This window comes from Dryobates pubescens, chromosome 26 (assembly GCF_014839835.1).
Source record: "Dryobates pubescens isolate bDryPub1 chromosome 26, bDryPub1.pri, whole genome shotgun sequence".
Classification (NCBI taxonomy): Eukaryota; Metazoa; Chordata; class Aves; order Piciformes; family Picidae; genus Dryobates; species Dryobates pubescens.
In genome coordinates this window covers 956,831-979,027 of record NC_071637.1, presented here as the reverse complement: position 1 = coordinate 979,027, position 22,197 = coordinate 956,831, and the positions used below count along the sequence as shown (strand labels likewise).

The following is a 22,197-nucleotide window of genomic DNA, read 5'->3' as shown; positions in this document are numbered from 1 at the left end:
AGGTCCAGCCATGATCTGACCCCACCAGGGCCACTGCTGCCCCACATCCCTGAGCACCATATCAGGAAGGCTCTTAACCCCCTCCAGGGATGGGGATTCAAGCACTGCCCTGGGCAGCCTGCTCCAGCCTTTGAGAGCCCTTTTGGTAGGGAATTTTTTTCCTGACATCCAACCTGACCCTCCCCTGGCCTAACCTGTTGCCATTTCCTCTTGTTCTGTCAGTTGTGACTTGTCAGAGGAGCCCAACCCCCACCTCCCTGCAGCTTCCTCTCAGGGAGCTGTAGAGAGCAAGGAGGTCTCCCTCAGCCTCCTCTTCCCCACACTCCATCCCCCCAGCTCCCTCAGCTGCTGCTCCCCAGCCCTGCTGTCCAGAGCCTTCCCCAGCTTTGCTGCCCTCTGTACCCTCTCCAGCCCTTCAGTGTCTCTCTCAGTGCCCAAATCTGGGCACAGTACTCAAGGTGCAGGACCACAAGTGCTGTGTTGTCTTTCCTGCCAGCTTCAGCTGTGAGGCAGCTGCCAGAGGTGGTGGTGTGAACATCAGCTCTTCCTTTCTCCTTCTGCAGGGATCTGTCAGAGCTGAAGGCAGAGCAGCTGAAGCTTTCTGGATCCATCCTGGTGCACTGCTCCCACCTGAGCTCTGGCCTGCACCTCTGGGAGTCACTCACTCTGGGGAGAGCTGTCCTGAAGGGTCAGGCACAGCAGCAAGAGGGACAGAACGTGCCCCAGAAGATGCAGGGAGTGAAGTGCTTACAGGTGCAGGAGGATCTGGAGAAGAAGGAGCTGCAGGACAGGTGAGGGTGGGTTTAACTCTGCTCTCAACAGCACTGGCTGTTGTGGCTGCTGCTTGGGCTCTCAGCTGGGCTGTGGTCACTTGCAAAGCACAGTGTGGTGGGGTGAGGGTTCCCCCCAGCAGGAAATTGCCAGAGCAGCTCAGCTGGCAGCAGGATCTGCATTCACCCCCAAGAGCTGCAGTCTGAGAGGAAAGGCAGTGAGCAGGTACAGGACATCCAACACTTACAGGGACTGAGGGTTGATTAACAGCACAGGAGGCCCCTGGACAAAACCAGGGCAGTCAATAGCTTTCCCCTTCCCTCTGCCCTCCTCTACACAAGGGACAAGAGAAAGAGCAGAGAATTGTTTGGTAGTGCTTGGCCCAGAAAGAGAACACAGCCAGGGTCAGCAAAGAGCCAACAGGATCAGAGAGTCACAGAGCTGGCAGGGCTGGAAGGGACCCCAAGGCTCAGCCAGCCCCAACCCCCTGCCATGGGCAGGGACACCTCACACCACAGCAGGTTGCTCACAGCCACCTCCAGCCTGGCTGCAAACACCTCCAGGCAGGAGGCTTCCACCACCTCCCTGGGCAGCCTGTGCCAGGCTCTCACCGCCCTCCTGGCCAACAACTTCTTCCTCACAGCCAAGCTCCATCTCCCCACTTCTAGTGCTGCTCCATGCCCCCCAGTCCTGTCAACAGCCATAGGGAGCAGCTCTGCCTCTGTCCCCAGTCAGCCTCCTGCCTCCAGTAGGACAGAGCAGACCACTGGGCAGGCAGGAGCTCTGCTGGATAGAATACATACACAGAATACATGGAATAAACCAGGTTGGAAGAGACCTTCAAGATCGTGTCCAACCCATCAACCAATCCAACACCACCCAAACAACTAACCCATGGCACCAAGCACCCCATCAAGTCTCCTCCTGAACACCTCCAGTAATGGCGACTCCACCACCTCCCCAGGCAGCCCATCCCAATGTGCAATCACTCTCTCTGTATAGAACTTTTTCCTAACATCCAGCCTGAACCTCCCCTGGCGCAGCCTGAGACTGTGTCCTCTTGTTCTGGTACTGGCTGCCTGGGAGAAGAGACCAACATCCGTCTGTCTACAACCTCCCTTCAGGTAGTTGTAGAGAGTGATAAGGTCACCCCTGAGTCTCCTCCAGGCTAAGCAACCCCAGCTCCCTCAGCCTCTCCTCATAGGGCTGTGTTCCAAACCCCTCCCCAGCTTTGTTGCCCTTCTCTGGACACCTTCCAGCAGCTCAACCTCCTTCCTAAACTGAGGGGCCCAGAACTGGCCACAGGACTCCAGGTGCGGCCTAACCAGTGCAGTGTACAGGGGCAGAATGACCTCCCTGCTCCTGCTGGCCACACTGTTCCTGATGCAGGCCAGGATGCCATTGGCCCTCCTGGCTGCCTGGGCACACTGCAGGCTCATGTTCAGTCTACCATCAACCAGCACCCCCAGGTCCCTCTCTGCCTGGCTGCTCTCAGCCACTCTGACCCCAGCCTGTAGCTCTGCCTGGGGTTGTTGTGGCCAATGTGCAGCCCCTGGCACTTGGCTGTGTTCAATCTGCCCTTGGCCTCTGCCCATCTGCCCAGCCTGTCCAGGTCCCTCTGCAGAGCCTCTCTGCCCTCCAGCAGATCAACTCCTGCCCCCAGCTTGGTGTCGTCAGCAAATTTACTGCTGATGGACTCAACCCCCTCATCCAGATCATCAATGAAGATGTTACAGAGCATGGGGCCCAGCACTGATCCCTGGGGCACACCACTGGGGCCTGGCTGCCAGCTGGCTGTGGCACCATTCACCACCACTCTCTGGGCTCAGCCTCCAGCCAGTTCCTAACCCAGCTCACAGAGCTGCTGTCCCAGCCAGGGGCTGACAGCTTGGCCAGGAGTTTGCTGTGGGGGATGGTGGCAAAGGCCTTGCTGAGGTGCAGGCAGAGCACATCCACAGCCTGCCCTGCATCCACCAGGCAGTCACCTGATCATAGGAGGAGATCAGGTTGGTCAGGCAGGACCTGCCCTTCCTAAACCCATGCTGGCTGGGCCTGAGCCCTTGGCCATCCTCTAGAAGTGTTGTGTGAGATCCTCTAAGTGTTGTGTGATCAGGCAAGGGCTGGGAAAGAGATTGCTCACTGCAGTGGTCACTGTCAGCTGGCTCCTGGTGGGAGCTGGGGAGCAGTGTAGAGAAAGAGAGCTCTGTCTCTTGGAGAGCCCTCTTCTACCCAGGGCTGTGCTAGAGGGGCTGGAAGGGATTTGCCCAGGGCCATCCTAGGTGCTGTGGCACCTCAGTACTGGCACTGCCCTGCAAGGCTGAGTGCAGAAGGCCTCCAGGGCCAGAAGAGCTCTTGGGCAAAGCCAATCACATGGCCTTGGAGAGGGGAGCTCTGCCCTGGCTGCCGTGGCTGGCTCCAACTTGCTCTGCTGGCTGCTGGGGGCCTCCTGGCTCCTTAGCAGCAGGTGGGGTGCAGGGCTCTGGGCCAGGCCCAGGGGGCGGTGTGCTGGGCACGGGGGTGGGGTGGTGGGGCCAGGGGTGGTGTGGTGGGCACGGGGGGTGGGGTGCCGGGCACGGGGGGGGGGTGCCGGGCACGGGGGGTGGTGTGCAGGGCTCTGGGCCGGGCACGGGGTGGGGGTGCCGGGCACGGGGGGTGGTGTGCAGGGCTCTGGGCTGGGCACGGGGTGGGGGTGCTGGGCACGGGGGGTGGTGTGCAGGGCTCTGAGCCGGGCACAGGGGGTGGTGTGCAGGGCACAGGGGGTGGTGTGCCGGGCACAGGGGGTGGTGTGCAGGGCTCTGGGCCGGGCACGGGGGGTGGTGTGCAGGGCTCTGGGCCGGGCACAGGGGGTGGTGTGCCGGGCACAGGGGGTGGTGTGCCGGGCACGGGGGGTGGTGTGCTGGGCACAGGGGGTGGTGTGCCGGGCACAGGGGGTGGTGTGCAGGGCTCTGGGCTGGGCACGGGGGGTGGGGTGCTGGGCACGGGGGGTGGTGTGCAGGGCTCTGGGCCGGGCACCGGGGGTGGTGTGCAGGGCTCTGGGCCGGGCACGGGGTGGGGGTGCCGGGCACGGGGGGTGGTGTGCAGGGCTCTGGGCTGGGCACAGGGGGTGGTGTGCAGGGCTCTGGGCCGGGCACAGGGGGTGGTGTGCCGGGCACAGGGGGTGGTGTGCTGGGCACGGGGGGTGGTGTGCTGGGCACAGGGGGTGGTGTGCCGGGCACGGGGGGTGGTGTGCAGGGCTCTGGGCCGGGCACAGGGGGTGGTGTGCCGGGCACAGGGGGTGGTGTGCAGGGCTCTGGGCCTGGCACGGGGGGTGGTGTGCCGGGCACGGGGGGTGGTGTGCAGGGCTCTGGGCTGGGCACGGGGGGTGGGGTGCTGGGCACGGGGGGTGGTGTGCAGGGCTCTGGGCCGGGCACCGGGGGTGGTGTGCAGGGCTCTGGGCCGGGCACAGGGGGTGGTGTGCAGGGCTCTGGGCCGGGCACAGGGGGTGGTGTGCCGGGCACAGGGGGTGGTGTGCTGGGCACGGGGGGTGGTGTGCTGGGCACAGGGGGTGGTGTGCCGGGCACCGGGGGTGGTGTGCAGGGCTCTGAGCCAGGCACGGGGGGTGGGGTGCGGGCACGGGGGGTGGGGTGCAGGGCTCTGGGCCGGGCACGGGGGGTGGGGTGCGGGCACGGGGGGTGGGGTGCCGGGCTCTGGGCCGGGCACGGGGTGGGGGTGCTGGGCACGGGGGGGGGTGCCGGGCACAGGGGGTGGTGTGCAGGGCACAGGGGGTGGTGTGCCGGGCACAGGGGGTGGTGTGCCGGGCACAGGGGGTGGTGTGCTGGGCACAGGGGGTGGTGTGCCGGGCATAGGGGGTGGTGTGCAGGGCTCTGGGCCTGGCACGGGGGGTGGTGTGCTGTGCACAGGGGGTGGTGTGCCGGGCACAGGGGGTGGTGTGCAGGGCTCTGGGCCGGGCACGGGGGGTGGTGTGCAGGGCACAGGGGGTGGTGTGCCGGGCACAGGGGGTGGTGTGCAGGGCTCTGGGCCGGGCACGGGGGGTGGTGTGCCGGGCACGGGGGGTGGTGTGCAGGGCTCTGGGCTGGGCACAGGGGGTGGTGTGCTGTGCACAGGGGGTGGTGTGCAGGGCTCTGGGCTGGGCACGGGGTGGGGGTGCCGGGCACGGGGGGTGGTGTGCAGGGCTCTGGGCCGGGCACAGGGGGTGGTGTGCAGGGCTCTGGGCTGGGCACGGGGGGTGGTGTGCTGTGCACAGGGGGTGGTGTGCAGGGCTCTGGGCCGGGCACGGGGTGGGGGTGCCGGGCACGGGGGGTGGTGTGCAGGGCTCTGGGCCGGGCACGGGGTGGGGGTGTCGGGCACGGGGGGTGGTGTGCAGGGCTCTGGGCCGGGCACAGGGGGTGGTGTGCTGGGCTCTGGGCCTGGCACATCGACCTTCTCTTCCCAGGGTGCTGGAGCTCTCAGCCTTGCTTGTCCAGTCTCAGAAGCAGAATGAGGAGAAGGAGAGGGCCCTGAAGGCTCTGAATGCCACAGTGCAGATCCTGGTGTGTTTTCCCTGGGCTTGGCTCTCCAGCCTCAGCACCAAGGAGCTTGGCTTCCTCAAGAGAGCCACAGAACTCCTTGGGGTGGAAAAGCTCTCCAAGGTCACCCAGTCCAACATCAGCCCAACCCCACCAGGGCCACCAAACCCTGGCCCCAAGTGCCATGGCCACACCTTCAACACTTCCAGCCATGGGGACTCCACCACCTCCCTGGGCAGCCTCTGCCAGGCCCTGACCACTCTGGCAGCAAAGACATTTTGCCTCCTCTCCAACCTCAGCCTCCCCTGGCACAATTCCAGGCCATGTCCTCTCCTTCTCTCACCTGAGAGCAGGGAGCAGAGCCCAACCCCAGCTCCCTGCAGCCTCCTCTCAGGGAGCTGCAGAGAGCAATGAGGTCTCCCTCAGCCTCCTCTGCTCCACACCAACCCCCCCCAGCTCCCTCAGCTGCTGCTCCCCAGCCCTGCTCTCCAGACCCTTCCCCAGCTTGGTTGCCCTTCTCTGGCCCTGCCCCAGCCCTCAATGTCCTTCTGGCAGTGAGGAGCCCAGAACTGAACCCAGGATTCCAGCTGTGGCCTCAGCAGTGCCCAGCCCAGGGGCACCATCCCTGCCCTGCTCCTGCTGCCCACACCACTGCTGCTCCAGGCCAGGCTGCTGGAGACCTTCTTGCCCCCCTGGGCACTGCTGGCTCCTGTTCAGATGGCCAAGACAGAGCACTAAGGATGCTAAGTGGAACTTCAGGCACAGAGCCAAAGCTCTGCCTGTGTGCCTGGGGTCAGTGCAGTGCAGGCTGCAGACAGCTCAGATGTCTTCCTCAGGGGCTTTGCCACAGTGCTGTTCTGCCTCAGGAATCCAAATCCCTTGGACCTGACAGCTTCCTAGCAGGCTGTAAGAAGCAGCTGTTGGCTTTTCTCCTTAGCTTTAGGAAAGAAGGAATGCAGTAGAGCTGGGAAGGAACACTCTGGCATCACTGAGGCTGAGGCCTGTTGGCAGGAGAGTGCTGCTGAGGGTGGGAGTGCCACAGAGGGCAGCAGCATTTTCCTGCCTGCCCTTCCCTCCCTCTGTTCTTAGGAAGCAAGTCAGTCAGAATATGAAGCTTCATGGACTAAAAGTGCCAAAGGAGAGAACCTTTCCCTCCAAAAGCTGATAAAAGATATAGCTGAGGTGAGTACAGAGCTGGGGCTGCAGCCCTGCACATCTGATTCACAGGTGCCTGAGGGAGGCACCAGAGGAGCCCAGGCACCAGAGGGATGTGTTCTGTCCTGGCTGTGGTAACTGCTGCTGGCTGCTTAGTTCTTGCACCACTTTGCTGACCTAAAGCCACCTTCTGAGTTGCCACAGTGCTCCTCACACTCCAGCTGGCTCAGTAGGAGTTGCAGTACCTCTGCCTCTCTCCAAGTCAGTTCTGTCCCCTCATGCCTTCAGATTTGGCCTGCTCTGCTGCTGCTCAGTGATCAGGAGCAGAAGCTTTCTCATTGCTGGTGTCCAGTGCTCAGCAGCTTCCTCCTCCCTTGGGCAGCATTCATATTGCACCACAGAATCAGCCAGCTTGGAAAAGGCCTCAGAGAGCATCAAGTCCAACCTGTGACCTAATCCCCAGCACCTCCTGACAACTAAACCATGGCTCCAAGTGCCACATCCAATCCCCTCTTGAACACCTCCAGGGATGGGGACTCTACCACCTCCCTGGGCAGCACATTCCAATGGCCAATCTGTCTGGGAAGAATTTCTTCCTCACCTCCAGCCCAAACCTCCCCTGGCACAGCTTGAGACTGTGTCCTCTTGTTCTGGTGCTGGCTGCCTGGCACAAGAGACCAACCCCCACCTGGCTCCAACCTCCCTGCAGGGAGCTGCAGAGAGCAAGAAGGTCTCCCCTGAGCATCCTCTTCTCCAGGCTGAGCAGCCCCAGCTCCCTCAGCCTCTCCTTTCCTTCTCCTGCTGTGTGCAGTGGTGGCCTGGTGCCTCTGTGTGTGGCTCCAATAAGGACCAAAGGCATTCCTGAGAGCTTCAAGCACCTGAGCGTTCAGGCAGCCTCCAGGCACTTCAGGCAGCCTCCAGGCACTTCAGGCAGCCTCCAGCCACTTCAGGCAGCCTCCAGCCACTTCAGGCAGCCTCCAGGCACTTCAGGCAGCCTCCAGCCACTTCAGGTAGCCTCCAGCCACTTCAGGCAGCCTCCAGCCACTTCAGGCAGCCTCCAGGCACTTCAGGCAGCCTCCAGCCACTTCAGGCAGCCTCCAGCCACTTCAGGCAGCCTCCAGCCACTTCAGGCAGCCTCCAGCCACTTCAGGCAGCCTCTAGCCACTTCAGGCAGCCTCCAGCCACTTCAGGCAGCCTCCAGCCACTTCAGGCAGCCTCCAGCCACTTCAGGCAGCCTCCAGCCACTTCAGGCAGCCTCCAGGCACTTCAGGCAGCCTCCAGGCACTTCAGGCAGCCTCCAGGCACTTCAGGCAGCCTCCAGGCACTTCAGGCAGCCTCCAGGCACTTCAGGCAGCCTCCAGCCACTTCAGGCAGCCTCCAGGCACTTCAGGCAGCCTCCAGGCACTTCAGGCAGCCTCTAGCCACTTCAGGCAGCCTCCAGGCACTTCAGGCAGCCTCCAGGCACTTCACCCTTTCCTTCTTTAGAACAGAATAGAATTAACCAGGTTGGAAAAGACCTTTGAGATCATCCAGTCCAACCTCTCCCCCAGCACCATCTGATCAACTCAACCCTGGCACCAAGGGCCTCAGCCAGGCTCTTCCTGACCACCTCTGTACTCAGAGATCCCTGGGATGCTTGTGGCCACAAGAGCAAAGCTTCTTTGTTGACTGGAGAAAGGAGAGCTTGGAGTTTTCAGTAACTCTGGGGTGAAGTGGAGGGGGGGGAAAAGGAGAAGCAGGCAGAGAAATGGAAGTAGGTTGAGCAAGGAGTGACAGCTTTGCTGTGGGCTTTCAGATGGTGTTGGATGGCAGTGGCAGCACTGGCAGTTACCAGCATGCAGAGGCCAGCAGCATCCTCTCTCCCTGCCTGAGCTCCCTTGATGCAGAGCATGCCCTTCTGTTGGTTCAGGAGGCACTGGCAAAGAGGCAAGGGGCAGCACAGGTGAGGACTTCTGCTTCTCTTCCCCACTGGCTCCAGGCTCAGCTGCTGATGCCTCACTTGGCTTGAAACCTTTCCATTCACTTAGTTTCTTTCTAGCCTTGGCTCCCTCTTGCCTTGCCAGTCTCACCAGCTCTGTTTCACTGCTTTTCCCTCCTTGGCCTCCACTCCTCTCATCACAGCTTTTGCCTTCAGGTGAGCTGTTGCTCAGCTTGCTGCTCCTTTCAGCTCCCAGGAGCCCTCTTCCCTGCTCTCCTCACTGCTTGTTTGTGCTCTTCCCCTGCCCATTCCTTGCAGGCCCTTAAAGAAGAGCTCTTTGCCACCAAGGACTCTGTCAGTTGCCTGATGCAGCAGCACAGACAGCAGGAGGAGAAGTGCAGGAAGCTGCAGCAGAGCCTGGAGCAGCTGGAGGAGGAATGCAGGAGGTCCAGCAGCCACCAGCAGCACCTCCAGGCTCTGGTGGAAACACTCCGAGGGTGAGTGCTGCCTCCTGCTGCACTCTGGAGGCAACCTGCCCCCAGTGCAGGCAGCTCAGAGGTGTCAGGGGCAAAGAACTCAGACTCACAGAGTGCCAGGGGCTGGAAGGGAGCTCCAAAGCTCACCCAGTCCAAGCCCCTGCCAGAGCAGGAGCACCCAGGGCAGGGCACCCAGGAGCACAGCCAGGGGGGGTTGGAATCTCTCCAGAGAGGGAGACTCCACAGCCCCCCTGGGCAGCCTGCTCCAGGCCTCTCTCACCCTCACAGGCAAAAATCCTTCCTGCTGTTTCCATGGAGCTTCCTCTGCCTCAGCTTCCACCACTGCCCCTTGGGCTGGCACTGGTCATCCCCCAGCAGAGCCTGGCTCCAGCCTCTGGGCATCACCCTGCACAGCTTTAGCCCCAGCCATGAGCTCACCCTCAGGCTCCTCCTCTCCAGGCTCCAGAGCCCTCAGCTCCCTCAGGCTCTCCTCCTGAGGAAGATCTTCCACTGCCTGCAGCATCTCTGTGGCTCTGTGCTGGACTCTCTCCAGCAGTTCCCTGAGGTCCTTCCTGAGCTGAGAGCCCAGAGCTGGACACAAGATTCCAGCTGTGGCCTCAGCAGGGCAGAGCAGAGGGGCAGGAGAACCTCTCTGACCTCCTCACCACAGCCCTTCTAACCCAGCCCGGGAGTCCCTTGGCCACAGAGCTCATTGCCTTGCCCTGCCACGTCTGCCCCTGTTTGGCACTTGGGCATCCTTCTGTCACTGCTTTTCATGCTCCACTGTGAACCCTAAGGCTGGCTTGGAGCTCCAGAGCCAGCTTGGGATGCAAGATGCCTGCCTCTTGATGTGCTGCTCCTGAGGCCTGTTCTCTGGGAGCCCTTTCCTGGCCACTAGATGAGGCAGCAGTCTAAGCCTGCTGCCTTTCTCTTTCCCTCTTCAGCTTCCTTGTGAGGGCAAGAGCAAGGTTTCTCCTTACTCTGCTCCCCACAGCTCCCTCCTGCAATGGTGGGAATGGGATCAGTGTCCCTTCAGGCCTCTCTGTGTGACTGAGCCTTGTCTCTGCAGTGACTGTGCCAGTCTGGAGCAGACCAGGGAGGAGCTGCAGCAGCAGCTTGAAGCAGCAAAGCAGGAAGCCTCTGAGCTGCAGCAGAGCAACTCTGAGCTGCAGCAGAGCAACTCTGAGCTGCAGCAGAGCAACACTGAGCTGCAGCAGAGCAACTCTGAGCTGCAGCAGAGCAACACTGAGCTGCAGCAGAGGGAGGATTCAGCTCAGGGAGAGAAGATGAAGCAGCAACAGACAATGGAGGAAGCTCATCGTGCCCAGGAGCTCCTGTGAGTGTGAAAGCTTTCACAGAACCATTCAGGCTGGAAAAGAGCCTCAGGACCCCCAAGGCCAAGCACTGACCCTGCTCTGCAAGGCTCACCCCTAACCCATAGCCCCAAGCCCCACAGCCAAACCACCTCCAGACACCTCCAGGGGTGGTGACTCCACCACCTCCCTGGGCAGTCTCTGACCACTCCTGATGGGAAATAACTTTTGCTAATGTCCAGCCTAAACCTCATGCTGAGGTGGAACCTCCTGGGTTGCAGTTTGTGTCCCCTGCTCCTTGTCCTGTCCCAGGAGAGCCCTGAGCAGAGCCTGGCCCCTGCTGCTTGGCACCACCCTGCAGCTGTTTGGAACCCTTGATCAGATCTCCTCTCAGCCTCCTCTTCCCCAGACTAACCAGCCCCAGGGCTCTCAGCCTTTCCCCATCAGCTGTTCCAGGCCCTTCACCATCCTCACAGCCTCCCTTGGACACCTTCCAGCATGTTCCTGTCCCTCTTGAGCAGGGGAGCCCAGAACTGAACACAGTGCTCCAGCTGTGGTCTCAGCAGGGCAGAGCAGAGGGGGAGGAGAACCTCCTCTGACCTGCTGGCCACACTCCTCTTAATGCCCCCCAGGTGCATATCAAAAAGATGAGAGAGTGAAATTAAGCCTCTGTTAGGCTGGGAGCACTTGAGCTGCTTGGAAGCATTCCCTGATCTCTGGCAGCTTGTTTTCCTTTCTCAGTGGTTCAGCTACAGCAGCTCTGCTCAGGAAATTGCAGCATTCTTTAGGTGTCAGTGTAAAGCTGTTGGAAAGCACTCCACCTGCTGTGGCTGGGGCAGAGGATGGGCAGGAGGATGCTCCTCCAGCTCAAGCTGCTGTGTCTTTCCTTTGCTCCTAGGCTGAAGGACTTGGCTGCCCTTGAAGGCAAACACTCATTGTTGCAGAGTGAGTTGGTGGTTGCAAGAGAGACCCTGGAGGAGTCACACCTCCAGAGGGACCTGCTGAAGCAAGAGAAACAAGAGCTTGCCATGGCACTGGAGAAGGTTTGCTCACCTCAGTGCTGGTGGGAGAGGGGGCAGCAGCAGCGCTCCAGGGGCTGTGTGTGGCTGCAGCAGCAATGTTGTCCCTGGACAGCAGTGCCCAGGGGACACAGGCTCTTGAGGAGCTGCTTTGGAACACTGAGCTGGGAGCACCTCAGAGGCACAGAGGGGGCCTGGGGCTGCTGCCTGAAGTCAGGGATCTCAGCCAGAATCTCACAGAACCATTCAGGCTGGAAAAGAGCCTCAGGACCCCCAAGGCCAACCCCTGACCCTGCTCTGCAAGGCTCACCCCTGACCCACAGCCCCAAGCACCACAGCCAAACCACCTCCAAACACCCCCAGGGGTGGTGACTCCACCACCCCCCTGGGCAGCCTGTGCCAGTCTCTGACCACTCCTGATGGGAAATAACTTCCTAATGTGCCCTGCTGCAGCTTGAGGCCATTGCCTCTTGTCCTGTCACTAACTCCCTGTGAGAGGAGACCAGCAGCAGCCTCCCCACAGCCTCCTTTCAGGAGACAGTGATGAGGTCTCCCCTCAGCCTCCTCTCTCCTCTCCCACCACATTCTTCTGTCTCTCCAGGCTGAGCAGTCAGTGGCAGAGCTGACAGGGGCTCAGAACAAGATGAGTGCTGAAAGAGCTGATCTGCAGGTGGCAGCAGCAAAGATGAGCAGCATCAGTGAAGCTCTGGCTCTGGATAAAGTGCAGCTGAACAAGCTGCTGCTGCAGGTGAGCAGAGTCGTCCCAGCAGCTTGCCAGGTGTGCATCTGCAGCTGCTTCCATCTTCAGGCTCCTTGCCTAACTATCACAGCATCACCAAGGCTGGAAGAGACCTCAAAGATCACCAAGTCCAACCTGGCACCACAGACCCCATGACTAAACCATGGCACCAAGTGCCACATCCAATCCCCTCTTGAACGCCTCCAGGGATGGGGACTGCACCACCTCCCTGGGCAGCACATTCCAATGGCTAACAACTCTCTCTGGGAAGAACTTTCTCCTCACCTCCAGCCTGAACCTCCCCTGGCACAGCTTGAGACTGTGTCCTCTTGTTCTGGTGCTGGCTGCCTGGGAGAAGAGCCCAACCCCCACCTGGCTCCAACCTCCCTGCAGGGAGTTGCAGAGAGCAAGAAGGTCTCCCCTGAGCCTCCTCTTCTGCAGGCTAAGCAACCCCAGCTCCTTCAGCCTCTCCTCCCAGGGCTGTGCCCCAGACCCCTCCCCAGCTTTGTTGCCCTTCTCTGGACACCTTCCAGCAGCTCAACCTCTTTCCTGCCCTGAGGAGCCCAGAGCTGGCCACAGGACTCCAGGTGTGGGCTGAGCAGTGCTGAGCACAGGGCAGGATGAGCTCCCTGCTCCTGCTGGCCACACTCTTCCTGCTGCAGGCCAGGATGCCCTTGGCCTTCTTGGCCCCCTGGGCACACTGCAGGCTCATGTTCAGGCAGCTGTCAACCACTACCCCCAGGTCCCTCTCTGCCTGGCTGCTCTCAGCCACTCTGCCCCCAGCCTGTAGCTCTGCCTGGGGTTGCTGTGGCCAAAGTGCAGCCCCTGGCACTTGGACTTGTTGAATGCCATCCTGTTGGGCTCTGCCCATCTGCCCAGCCTGGCAAGGTCCCTCTGCAGAGCCCTTCTGCCCTCTCACTGACCAACTCCTGCCCCCAGCTTGCTGTCAGCTGCAAACTTGCTGCTGACTGACTCAATGTCCTCATCCAGGTCATCACTGAAGCTGTTACAGAGCATGGGGCCCAGCACTGATCCCTGGGGCACAGCACTGGGGCCTGGCTGCCAGCTGGCTGTGGCACCATTCACCACCACTCTCTGGGCTCAGCCTCCAGCCAGTTCCTAACCCAGCTCAGAGAGCTGCTGTCCCAGCCAGGGGCTGACAGCTTGGCCAGGAGCTTGCTGTGGGGGATGGTGGCAAAGGCCTTGCTGAGGTGCAGGCAGAGCACATCCACAGCCTGCCCCACAGCCACCAGGCAGTGCCCTGGGCATGGAAGGAGCTCAGGTTGGTCAGGCAGGACCTGCCCTTCCTAACTCCATGCAGGCTGGGCCTGAGCTGACTCTGAAACTGTTCCTTTTCTCTGCCCAGGACAAGCATTGTGTGTGTGGTAAATCTGACCTGTGGTTTATTTCCTCCTGGCTCTTGGGCTTGTAGCTGGAGCAAGAGAATGACCTTCTGTCAGGTAGAGTGGGTGAGCTGGAGAGAGCAAAGCTCTCTGACCTGGAGAAGCTGAACTTGTGTGAGAGGAGAAATGAAGAGCTCAGTGCAGAGAAAGCCAGACTGGAGCAGCTGCTGGAGAAGGCAGAGGAGCAGCAGGAGGGGCTGCAGCTGGAGCTGGTGAGGCTGGCAGAGGAGAAGGCAGAAACCCAAGGGAAGTTCAATCAGGTGAGAGCAAAGCCTTGGTGCTTTCTGGGTGGCCTTTTGACTGCTCAGCTCAAGGGGGGGCTGTGGCTGTTGGATTTATGCAGGGGGCTTGGGGAGAGCTGCAGTTGCAGAGGCTTTAGTTTGCTGGTGCTTGGCAGAATGTTGCTGGCTTGAAGCTGTTCTGCAGCTCTCTGAGTTGTCTACAGCTCTTTTAATCCACCTGTCTGTGTTGGCCTCTTTTTGGCTGCTGGTCAGCTGCAGAGGGGGGAGAGTGAGGCCTCCTGGGCTGACAGGCAGCAGAGGCAGCAAGCTCTGAAGCCCTTTTTTAAGGCAGACCCCAGGGCTGCTTGATCCTCTTCTTGCTTTTTGTGGTGAAGCCTGCAGCTTTCCAGGCTCTGGGGAGGGGGAGGAAGCTGCAGGTCACTGCTGGCTCTCTGCTGCTGCTGAGACTGGGAAGGACAGCAGGAAACTGTTGGAGCTGTGCTTTAAGGCACACAGAGAACTTGGTAGCTAGAAAGCTGCCTGTGGGAAAAGGCCCTGGGGGTGCTGGGTGACAGCAGCTGAACAGGAGCCAGCAGTGCCCAGGGGGGCAAGAAGGTCACCAGCAGCCTGGCCTGGAGCAGCAGTGGTGTGGGCAGCAGGAGCAGGGCAGGGATGGTGCCCCTGGGCTGGGCACTGCTGAGGCCACAGCTGGAATCCTGGGCTCAGTTCTGGGCCCATCACTGCCAGAAGGACATTGAGGGCTGGGGCAGGGCCAGAGAAGGGCAACCAAGCTGGGGAAGGGTCTGGAGAGCAGGGCTGGGGAGCAGCAGCTGAGGGAGCTGGGGGGGGTTGGTGTGGAGCAGAGGAGGCTGAGGGAGACCTCATTGCTCTCTGCAGCTCCCTGAGAGGAGGCTGCAGGGAGCTGGGGGTTGGGCTCTGCTCCCTGCTCTCAGGTGAGAGAAGGAGAGGACATGGCCTGGAATTGTGCCAGGGGAGGCTGAGGTTGGAGAGGAGGCAAAATGTCTTTGCTGGAGGAGTGGTCAGGGCCTGGCAGAGGCTGCCCAGGTTGGTGGTGGAGTCCCCATGGCTGGAGGGGCTCAGGGACCCTGTGGCCATGGCTCCTGTAGCCATGGGGCTGGGTTGGGGTTGGCCTGGGTGCCCCTGGGGGGGCTTTGCCAACACAAAGAGCTCTCTGGCTCTATGAAATGAGCTGGACTAAGAGCAGCCAGGAAGCCAGGGGAGGCTGAGCTTGGAGAGGAGGGAGAACTTCTTCCCTGAAGGGTTTGTTAAGCACTCCAGCAGGCTGCCCAGGGCATCAGGGCCACCATCCCTGAGGGGTTGGTAAGGGTCTGTAGGTGTGCCTGGGGCCATGGCTCAGTGGTGGAAGTGTTAGGTTTGTGGCTGAAGATTCTCTGAGTTATTAGAGGCCCCCTGGGCTTTGAGGAGGAGGAAGGTCAGGCAGGGGTGATCACACAAGTCCCTTTCCTGTGGACTCTCTGACTTTGGTACCCTTCAAAAAGAGCTTAGGGGAATCCTGGAGTGGGTTGGGTTGGAAGGGACCTGAAAGCTCATCCAGCTCCAGCCCCCTGCCCTGGGCAGGGACCCTTCCCACCAGCACAGGCTGCTCAAGGCCTCATCCAGCCTGGCCCTGAACACCTCCAGGCAGGAGGCAGCCACAGCCTCCCTGGGCAGCCTGTGCCAGAGTCTCCCCAGCCTCACTCTCAACAATTTCTTCCTCATCTCCACTCTCAAACTCCTCTGTCCCTGGAGGGGGCTGAGGTGTTTGTCATCATTTAAATGGCAGTTCATGCTGTGCAGTGTGGGTGCTGTGGGGTCAGCTGCAGGGAACTGTGTGGCTCTGGTGGGCTCTTCTCTGTTAGATAGCTTTAGAGTGCTTGGTAAAGCTGTCACAATGAGAGAGCTAAAGAATCATGGTGGTGAGGTGTACCTCATGGCATCCAACTGTTTTACACACTGAGGTAGGTGACACTTGGTGACAGGGCTGGAGAGCAGCCCTGAAGGAAAGGCCTTGGGGGTGCTGGGGGAGGAGAAGCTCAGCAGGAGCCAGCAGGGAGCACTTGCAGCCCAGAGAGCCAAGCAGAGCCTGGGCTGCAGCAAGAGAAGTGTGGCCAGCAGGGCCAGGGAGGGGATTCTGCCCCTCTGCTCCACTCTGCTGAGCCCACAGCTGCAGCTCTGGGGCCAGGTCTGGAGCCTCTGTGCCAGGAAGGCTCTGGAGGGGCTGGAAGGTGTCCAGAGCAGGGCCAGGAGGAGGAGCAGAGGGCTGGAGCTGCTCTGCTCTGGAGACAGCCTGAGAGAGTTGGGGTTGTGCAGGCTGCAGAGGAGAAGGCTCCCAGGAGAGCTTCTGGTGGCCTGCCAGGAGCTGCAGGGGGCTGCAAGCAAGCTGGGGAGGGACTTTGGAGGGTGTCAGGGGGGGATAGGGGTCTGGGACACCTCTGAGGGGGGCAGGAATCAGGCCTGGGACAGGGAGCCAGCAATGGGCACTGGCAGCCCAGAAGGCCAAGGGCAGCTGAGCTGCTTCTGGGCTGCCAGTGCCCATTGGCAGAGGTGGAGGGAGAGGATCCTGCCCCTCTGCTCTGGGGTGTGAGGGAGGGACAGGACTGGGGGGATGGAGCAGCACTAGAAGTGGGGAGCTGGAGCTTGGCTGTGAGGAAGAAGTTGTTGGCCAGGAGGGTGGTGAGAGCCTGGCCCAGGCTGCCCAGGGAGGTGGTGGAAGCCTCCTGCCTGGAGGTGTTTGCAGCCAGGCTGGAGGTGGCTGTGAGCAACCTGCTGTGGTGTGAGGTGTCCCTGCCCATGGCAGGGGGTTGGGGCTGGCTGAGCCTGGAGCTCCCTTCCAGCCCTGGCAGCTCTAAGGTCCCAAGGAGCAGGGCTGTGTCTCTGCACTTTGCAGCCAGCAGAGTTGCTTTGGCTCAGTGTTTCCTGGAAGCTCTCAGCCCTGGGCCTAGATCTGGATGGACTCCTGGCTGGCACTTGCCCAGGGTGCAGACAGGCAGCCTGGGGGATTGGTGTTTGCAGTGAAGGAGCTGGCTGCTCCCAGGCCACCCAGCAGGACCTTCCTCACCACTCTCCCAGTGCCAGAGCTGGCTTCAGGCTGCCCCAGGGCCTGCTCAGAGCAGCAGCTCCTGAGCCTCCAGCCCAGCTGCTTCAGCTGTGGCACTGGCACAGGGGAAGGACTCTGGCTGTGTTTTGTCTCCCTTCAGGTTTGCCACCAGCAGGAGCTGGCCAGCAGTGGCCTGGAGCAGCTGCAGCAGGAGGCCTGGCGCCAGGGCCAGGCCTTGGCCAAGGCAGCCAAGGAGAAGGAGGTCCTGGCGCGGGAGAAGGCAGCCCTGGAGGTGCGGCTGGCAGCCCTGCAGAGGGACAGGCACAGCCTGGCAGAGCAGCTGGCAGAGGCCAGGTAAAGGCAGGCAGGAGAGCCTGGGCAGGCTGCTCTGCCAGGCCTGTGCTCATCACTCCATGAGGATTAGTTGCTGCTTCTCAGCTCTGCTCATCTCCCAGGCTCAGGGAATGGAAGACTCCCAAGAACCAAACTGAGAGCAAAGAGAGCAGCAGGACTGGGCTGGAGCCCAGCAAGGGCAAGGGGAGAGCCTGGCACCTGGGGAAGAACAACCCCAGGGAGCAGGACAGGCTGGGGACTGAGCTGCTGGAGAGCAGGGAAAGGGAAAGGGACCTGGGGGTCCTGGTGGGTGGGAGGTTGACCATGAGCCAGCAATGAGCACTGTGGCCAAGAAGGCCAAGGGACTCCTGGGCTGGGTTAGAAGGGCTGTGGTGAGGAGGTCAGAGAGGTTCTCCTGCCCCTCTGCTCTGCCCTGCTGAGGCCACAGCTGGAATCTTGTGTCCAGCTCTGGGCTCTCAGCTCAGGAAGGACCTCAGGGAACTGCTGGAGAGAGTCCAGCACAGAGCCACAGAGATGCTGCAGGCAGTGGAAGATCTTCCTCAGGAGGAGAGCCTGAGGGAGCTGAGGGCTCTGGAGCCTGGAGAGGAGCAGCCTGAGGGTGAGCTCATGGCTGGGGCTAAAGCTGTGCAGGGTGATGCCCAGAGGCTGGAGCCAGGCTCTGCTGGGGGCTGCCCAATGCCAGCACAAAGGGCAGTGGTGGAAGCTGAGGCAGAGGAAGTGCCATGGACACAGCAGGAAGGATTTTTGCCTGTGAGGGTGAGAGAGGCCTGGAGCAGGCTGCCCAGGGGGGCTGTGGAGTCTCCCTCTCTAGAGAGATTCCAACCCCCCCTGGCTGTGCTCCTGGGTGCCCTGCCCTGGGTGCTCCTGCTCTGGCAGGGGCTTGGGCTGGGTGAGCTCTGGAGCTCCCTTCCAGGCCCTGGCACTCTGTGATTTTAATGTGAGGTTCCTGACAGCTAAAGCCAGCAAAGCTCTCCTGAGCCTTGGGCTCAGGTGTCTGCTCCCTTGCACATTGCTGTGTGGAGTCCAAAGCAAGGCAGCCTGGCTCTGGAATGTGCTTTCTGTCTGCAAGGATTTCCCATCCTCAGGGGAAGGGATCTTGAGCCCCTTCTGGCTGGAGGGACTCCCTGTAGTGGGCAGGAGCAAGGAACTCCTTCCTCTTTCTCTCTTTCTGTTCAACTTGTAGGTCAGTGAAGGAGAGCCTGGAATCCAGCCTGTTTGAGACTCAGCAGCACTTATCTCAGCTGGAGATCACCAGGAGTCAGCTTGAGATGCAGCTTCACACAGTCACCCAGGCCAAGGAGGTGATCCAAGGTGAGAGCCTCCTGGGCTTTGCTTCCCCTCCTCCCCCTGCCCTGGGCAGGAGGCTCTGGAAATGCCTCTGTCTGCAGTGATTCTGAGGAGGGGGCCTGAAGGCAGATCCCTCCAGGTCAGCAGAGTCAGCAGCAGTGTTTGTGAGGGCTGCCTCTTGCCATGCTTGCAGGGGAGGTGAGGTGCCTGCAGTGTGAGCTGGAAGCAGAGAGGTCTCTGCTGAAGCAGGAGCGAGAGCGCCTGGGCCAGCAGCTGCTGCAGGCAGAGCAGCAGTGGGACACCACCCTCAGGCTCAGGCAAGCTCAGCACCAAGAGGAGAGAAGCAAACTCCTGCAGGACCTGGTAGGAAATCCTTCAAGCTTCTGGCTTCCTCCAGCAAGCTCTGAGCTGGCTGGAGAAGAATGGCCTGGGGGGAGGTCTGCAAGGCAGGGCCAGGGGCAGTGTTCAGCCTGGAGAGGAGAAGGCTCCAGGGAGACCTTAGAGCAACCTTCCAGTACCTGAAGGGGCTACAGGAAGGCTGCAGGTCTGCAGCCCTCAGCACAGGAAGGACCTGGAGCTGATGGAGAGGATCCAGAGGAGGCCATGAAAATGCTCAGGGGGTTGGAGCAGCTCTGCTGTGAGCACAGGCTGAGGGAGCTGGGGGTGGTCAGCCTGGAGAGAAGGCTCCAGGGAGACCTTAGAGCAACCTTCCAGTACCTGAAGGGGCTACAGGAAGGCTGCAGAGGGACTGTTCCCAAAGGCCTGCAGGGACAGGCCCAGGGGCAATGGCTTCAGAGCAGAGCAGATTGAGACTGGATGTGAGGAACAAGTTCTGCCCCAGGAGGCTGCTGGAACACTGCAGCAGGCTGCCCAGGGAGGTGGTTGAGGCTCCATCCCTGGAGCTATTCCAGGGGAGGCTGGAGAGGGCTCTGGGCAGTGCAGGATGTCCCTGCTGGGGGCAGGGGCTGGGACTGGCTGAGCTGTGCAGCTCCCTTCCAGCCCAGAGCACTCTGAGTGTGTGAGGGGCAGCAGCAGCTGGCACAGGCCACACACAAGCTGCTAGGCCAGGCAGCAGAGGGGGCACCTGGAGCCCCCCAGGGCTGTGCTGGGACAGTACCTGCAGCCCCAGGGGCAGTGTGGGCATTAGCTGAGCTCAGCAGGGGCTGGGGTGGTTTGTGGGAGGGACAGAGCTTCACCTCTGTGTTGAGAAGCTTGAGCAGGACTTGGCCTTGAAGGCTTCTCCTGCCCTACTCAGGCAAGAGAGCAGGAAGGGCACCACTCAGAGCTGCAGAGGATGCTGGAGCAGTGGGAGAGAGAGAAGGCAGAGGCAGAAGGGGAGCATGAAAGGAAGCTGTTGGATATGAAGCAGAAAGTTGCTGCCATGCAAGCTCAACGAGAAGAAGAGCAAACCAGAGCTGAAAATGCCAAGCAAGAGGTAAAGACTGCAGGGAGGATTGGGTGTGGGGCTCTGCAAAGCTGGAGCTGTGGGAGGGGGCTGGGCATTGGCCTCTGGGGAGCCCTGCAGGCCTTCAACATTCCTGCTGGGGAGGTGAAAAGTGAGCAGTGCTGTCCTGGGGACTGGCAGTGAGAGCTTTCCCAGGGAGCCAGGCAGGAATGTCCCCTTCCAGGGTGGAGCTTTGTGTTGCTCTTCTATCCTCTTCTTTATTCCCTAGGACTCAGAGCATCTCCACAGCTCTCCTCATGGTCTGCTCTGGTGTTGGCTGTAGGTGTGAGAGCCTCCATTGAAGGCCAACTGGACTGGATGCCCCTGGGGCTGGGGTTTTGTCTTGGTGGGGCAGGGAGGGGAGCAGCAGGATGGCCAACAGAAGGAAACCCTTTGGAAAGGCTGCTCAGGGTGTTCCAGAGCAGTGGAACAGAGCTGGCTCCTGGGCTGGCACTGAGCTCACTTGCTGCTGAACCATTCTGTGCCCAGCTCTCCTGTGCCAGAGCAGCTCTGTCCCACACTGAGAGCCCTCCTGGTGTGCTGTGCCAGAGCAGCTCTGTCCCACACTGAGAGCCCTCCTGGTGTGCTGTGCCAGAGCAGCTCTGTCTCACACTGAGAGCCCTCCTGGTGTGCTACCCAGAGCAGCTCTGTCCCACACTGAGAGCCCTCCTGGTGTGCTGTGCCAGAGCAGCTCTGTCCCACACTGAGAGCCCTCCTGGTGTGCTGTGCCAGAGCAGCTCTGTCCCACACTGAGAGCCCTCCTTGTGTGCTGTGCCAGAGCAGCTCTGTCCCACACTGAGAGCCCTCCTGGTGTGCTGTGCCAGAGCAGCTCTGTCCCACACTGAGAGCCCTCCTGGTGTGCTACCCAGAGCAGCTCTGTCCCACACTGAGAGCCCTCCTGGTGTGCTGTGCCAGAGCAGCTCTGTCCCACACTGAGAGCTCTCCTGGTGTGCTGTGCCAGAGCAGCTCTGTCCCACACTGAGAGCCCTCCTGGTGTGCTGTGCCAGAGCAGCTCTGTCCCACACTGAGAGCCCTCCTGGTGTGCTGTGCCAGAGCAGCTCTGTCCCACACTGAGAGCCCTCCTGGTGTGCTGTGCCAGAGCAGCTCTGTCCCACACTGAGAGCCCTCCTGGTGTGCTGTGCCAGAGCAGCTCTGTCCCACACTGAGAGCCCTCCTGGTGTGCTGTGCCAGAGCAGCTCTGTCCCACACTGAGAGCCCTCCTGGTGTGCTGTGCCAGAGCAGCTCTGTCCCACACTGAGAGCCCTCCTGGTGTGCTACCCAGAGCAGCTCTGTCCCACACTGAGAGCTCTCCTGGTGTGCTGTGCCAGAGCAGCTCTGTCCCACACTGAGAGCCCTCCTGGTGTGCTGTGCCAGAGCAGCTCTGTCCCACACTGAGAGCCCTCCTGGTGTGCTACCCAGAGCAGCTCTGTCCCACACTGAGAGCCCTCCTGGTGTGCTGTGCCAGAGCAGCTCTGTCCCACACTGAGAGCCCTCCTGGTGTGCTACCCAGAGCAGCTCTGTCCCACACTGAGAGCTCTCCTGGTGTGCTGTGCCAGAGCAGCTCTGTCCCACACTGAGAGCCCTCCTGGTGTGCTGTGCCAGAGCAGCTCTGTCCCACACTGAGAGCCCTCCTGGTGTCCTACCCAGAGCAGCTCTGTCCCACACTGAGAGCCCTCCTGGTGTGCTGTGCCAGAGCAGCTCTGTCCCACACTGAGAGCCCTCCTGGTGTGCTGTGCCAGAGCAGCTCTGTCCCACACTGAGAGCCCTCCTGGTGTGCTGTGCCAGAGCAGCTCTGTCCCACACTGAGAGCCCTCCTGGTGTGCTGTGCCAGAGCAGCTCTGTCCCACACTGAGAGCCCTCCTGGTGTGCTGTGCCAGAGCAGCTCTGTCCCACACTGAGAGCCCTCCTGGTGTGCTACCCAGAGCAGCTCTGTCCCACACTGAGAGCTCTCCTGGTGTGCTGTGCCAGAGCAGCTCTGTCCCACACTGAGAGCCCTCCTGGTGTGCTGTGCCAGAGCAGCTCTGTCCCACACTGAGAGCCCTCCTGGTGTGCTACCCAGAGCAGCTCTGTCCCACACTGAGAGCCCTCCTGGTGTGCTGTGCCAGAGCAGCTCTGTCCCACACTGAGAGCCCTCCTGGTGTGCTACCCAGAGCAGCTCTGTCCCACACTGAGAGCTCTCCTGGTGTGCTGTGCCAGAGCAGCTCTGTCCCACACTGAGAGCCCTCCTGGTGTGCTGTGCCAGAGCAGCTCTGTCCCACACTGAGAGCCCTCCTGGTGTCCTACCCAGAGCAGCTCTGTCCCACACTGAGAGCCCTCCTGGTGTGCTGTGCCAGAGCAGCTCTGTCCCACACTGAGAGCCCTCCTGGTGTGCTGTGCCAGAGCAGCTCTGTCCCACACTGAGAGCCCTCCTGGTGTGCTGTGCCAGAGCAGCTCTGTCCCACACTGAGAGCCCTCCTGGTGTGCTGTGCCAGAGCAGCTCTGTCCCACACTGAGAGCCCTCCTGGTGTGCTACCCAGAGCAGCTCTGTCCCACAC

The 22,197-nt window shown here is 61.2% G+C and overlaps 1 protein-coding gene across 1 annotated transcript in view; it reads left to right on the top strand.

The window, feature by feature from the left end:
• The window catches only part of CEP250 (centrosomal protein 250), a 65,584-nt gene that overhangs the window by 9,517 nt on the left and 33,870 nt on the right, over positions 1-22,197 (top strand). Inside the window, exons 6-18 of the mRNA XM_054173337.1 lie at positions 564-791; positions 5,204-5,300; positions 6,366-6,458; positions 8,227-8,373; positions 8,668-8,846; positions 9,895-10,161; positions 11,037-11,181; positions 11,759-11,905; positions 13,329-13,559; positions 16,739-16,932; positions 18,116-18,243; positions 18,413-18,582; positions 19,475-19,654. Coding sequence (XP_054029312.1) covers positions 564-791; positions 5,204-5,300; positions 6,366-6,458; positions 8,227-8,373; positions 8,668-8,846; positions 9,895-10,161; positions 11,037-11,181; positions 11,759-11,905; positions 13,329-13,559; positions 16,739-16,932; positions 18,116-18,243; positions 18,413-18,582; positions 19,475-19,654 — 2,206 coding nt within the window. The remainder of the gene's footprint in view (positions 1-563; positions 792-5,203; positions 5,301-6,365; positions 6,459-8,226; positions 8,374-8,667; positions 8,847-9,894; positions 10,162-11,036; positions 11,182-11,758; positions 11,906-13,328; positions 13,560-16,738; positions 16,933-18,115; positions 18,244-18,412; positions 18,583-19,474; positions 19,655-22,197) is intronic.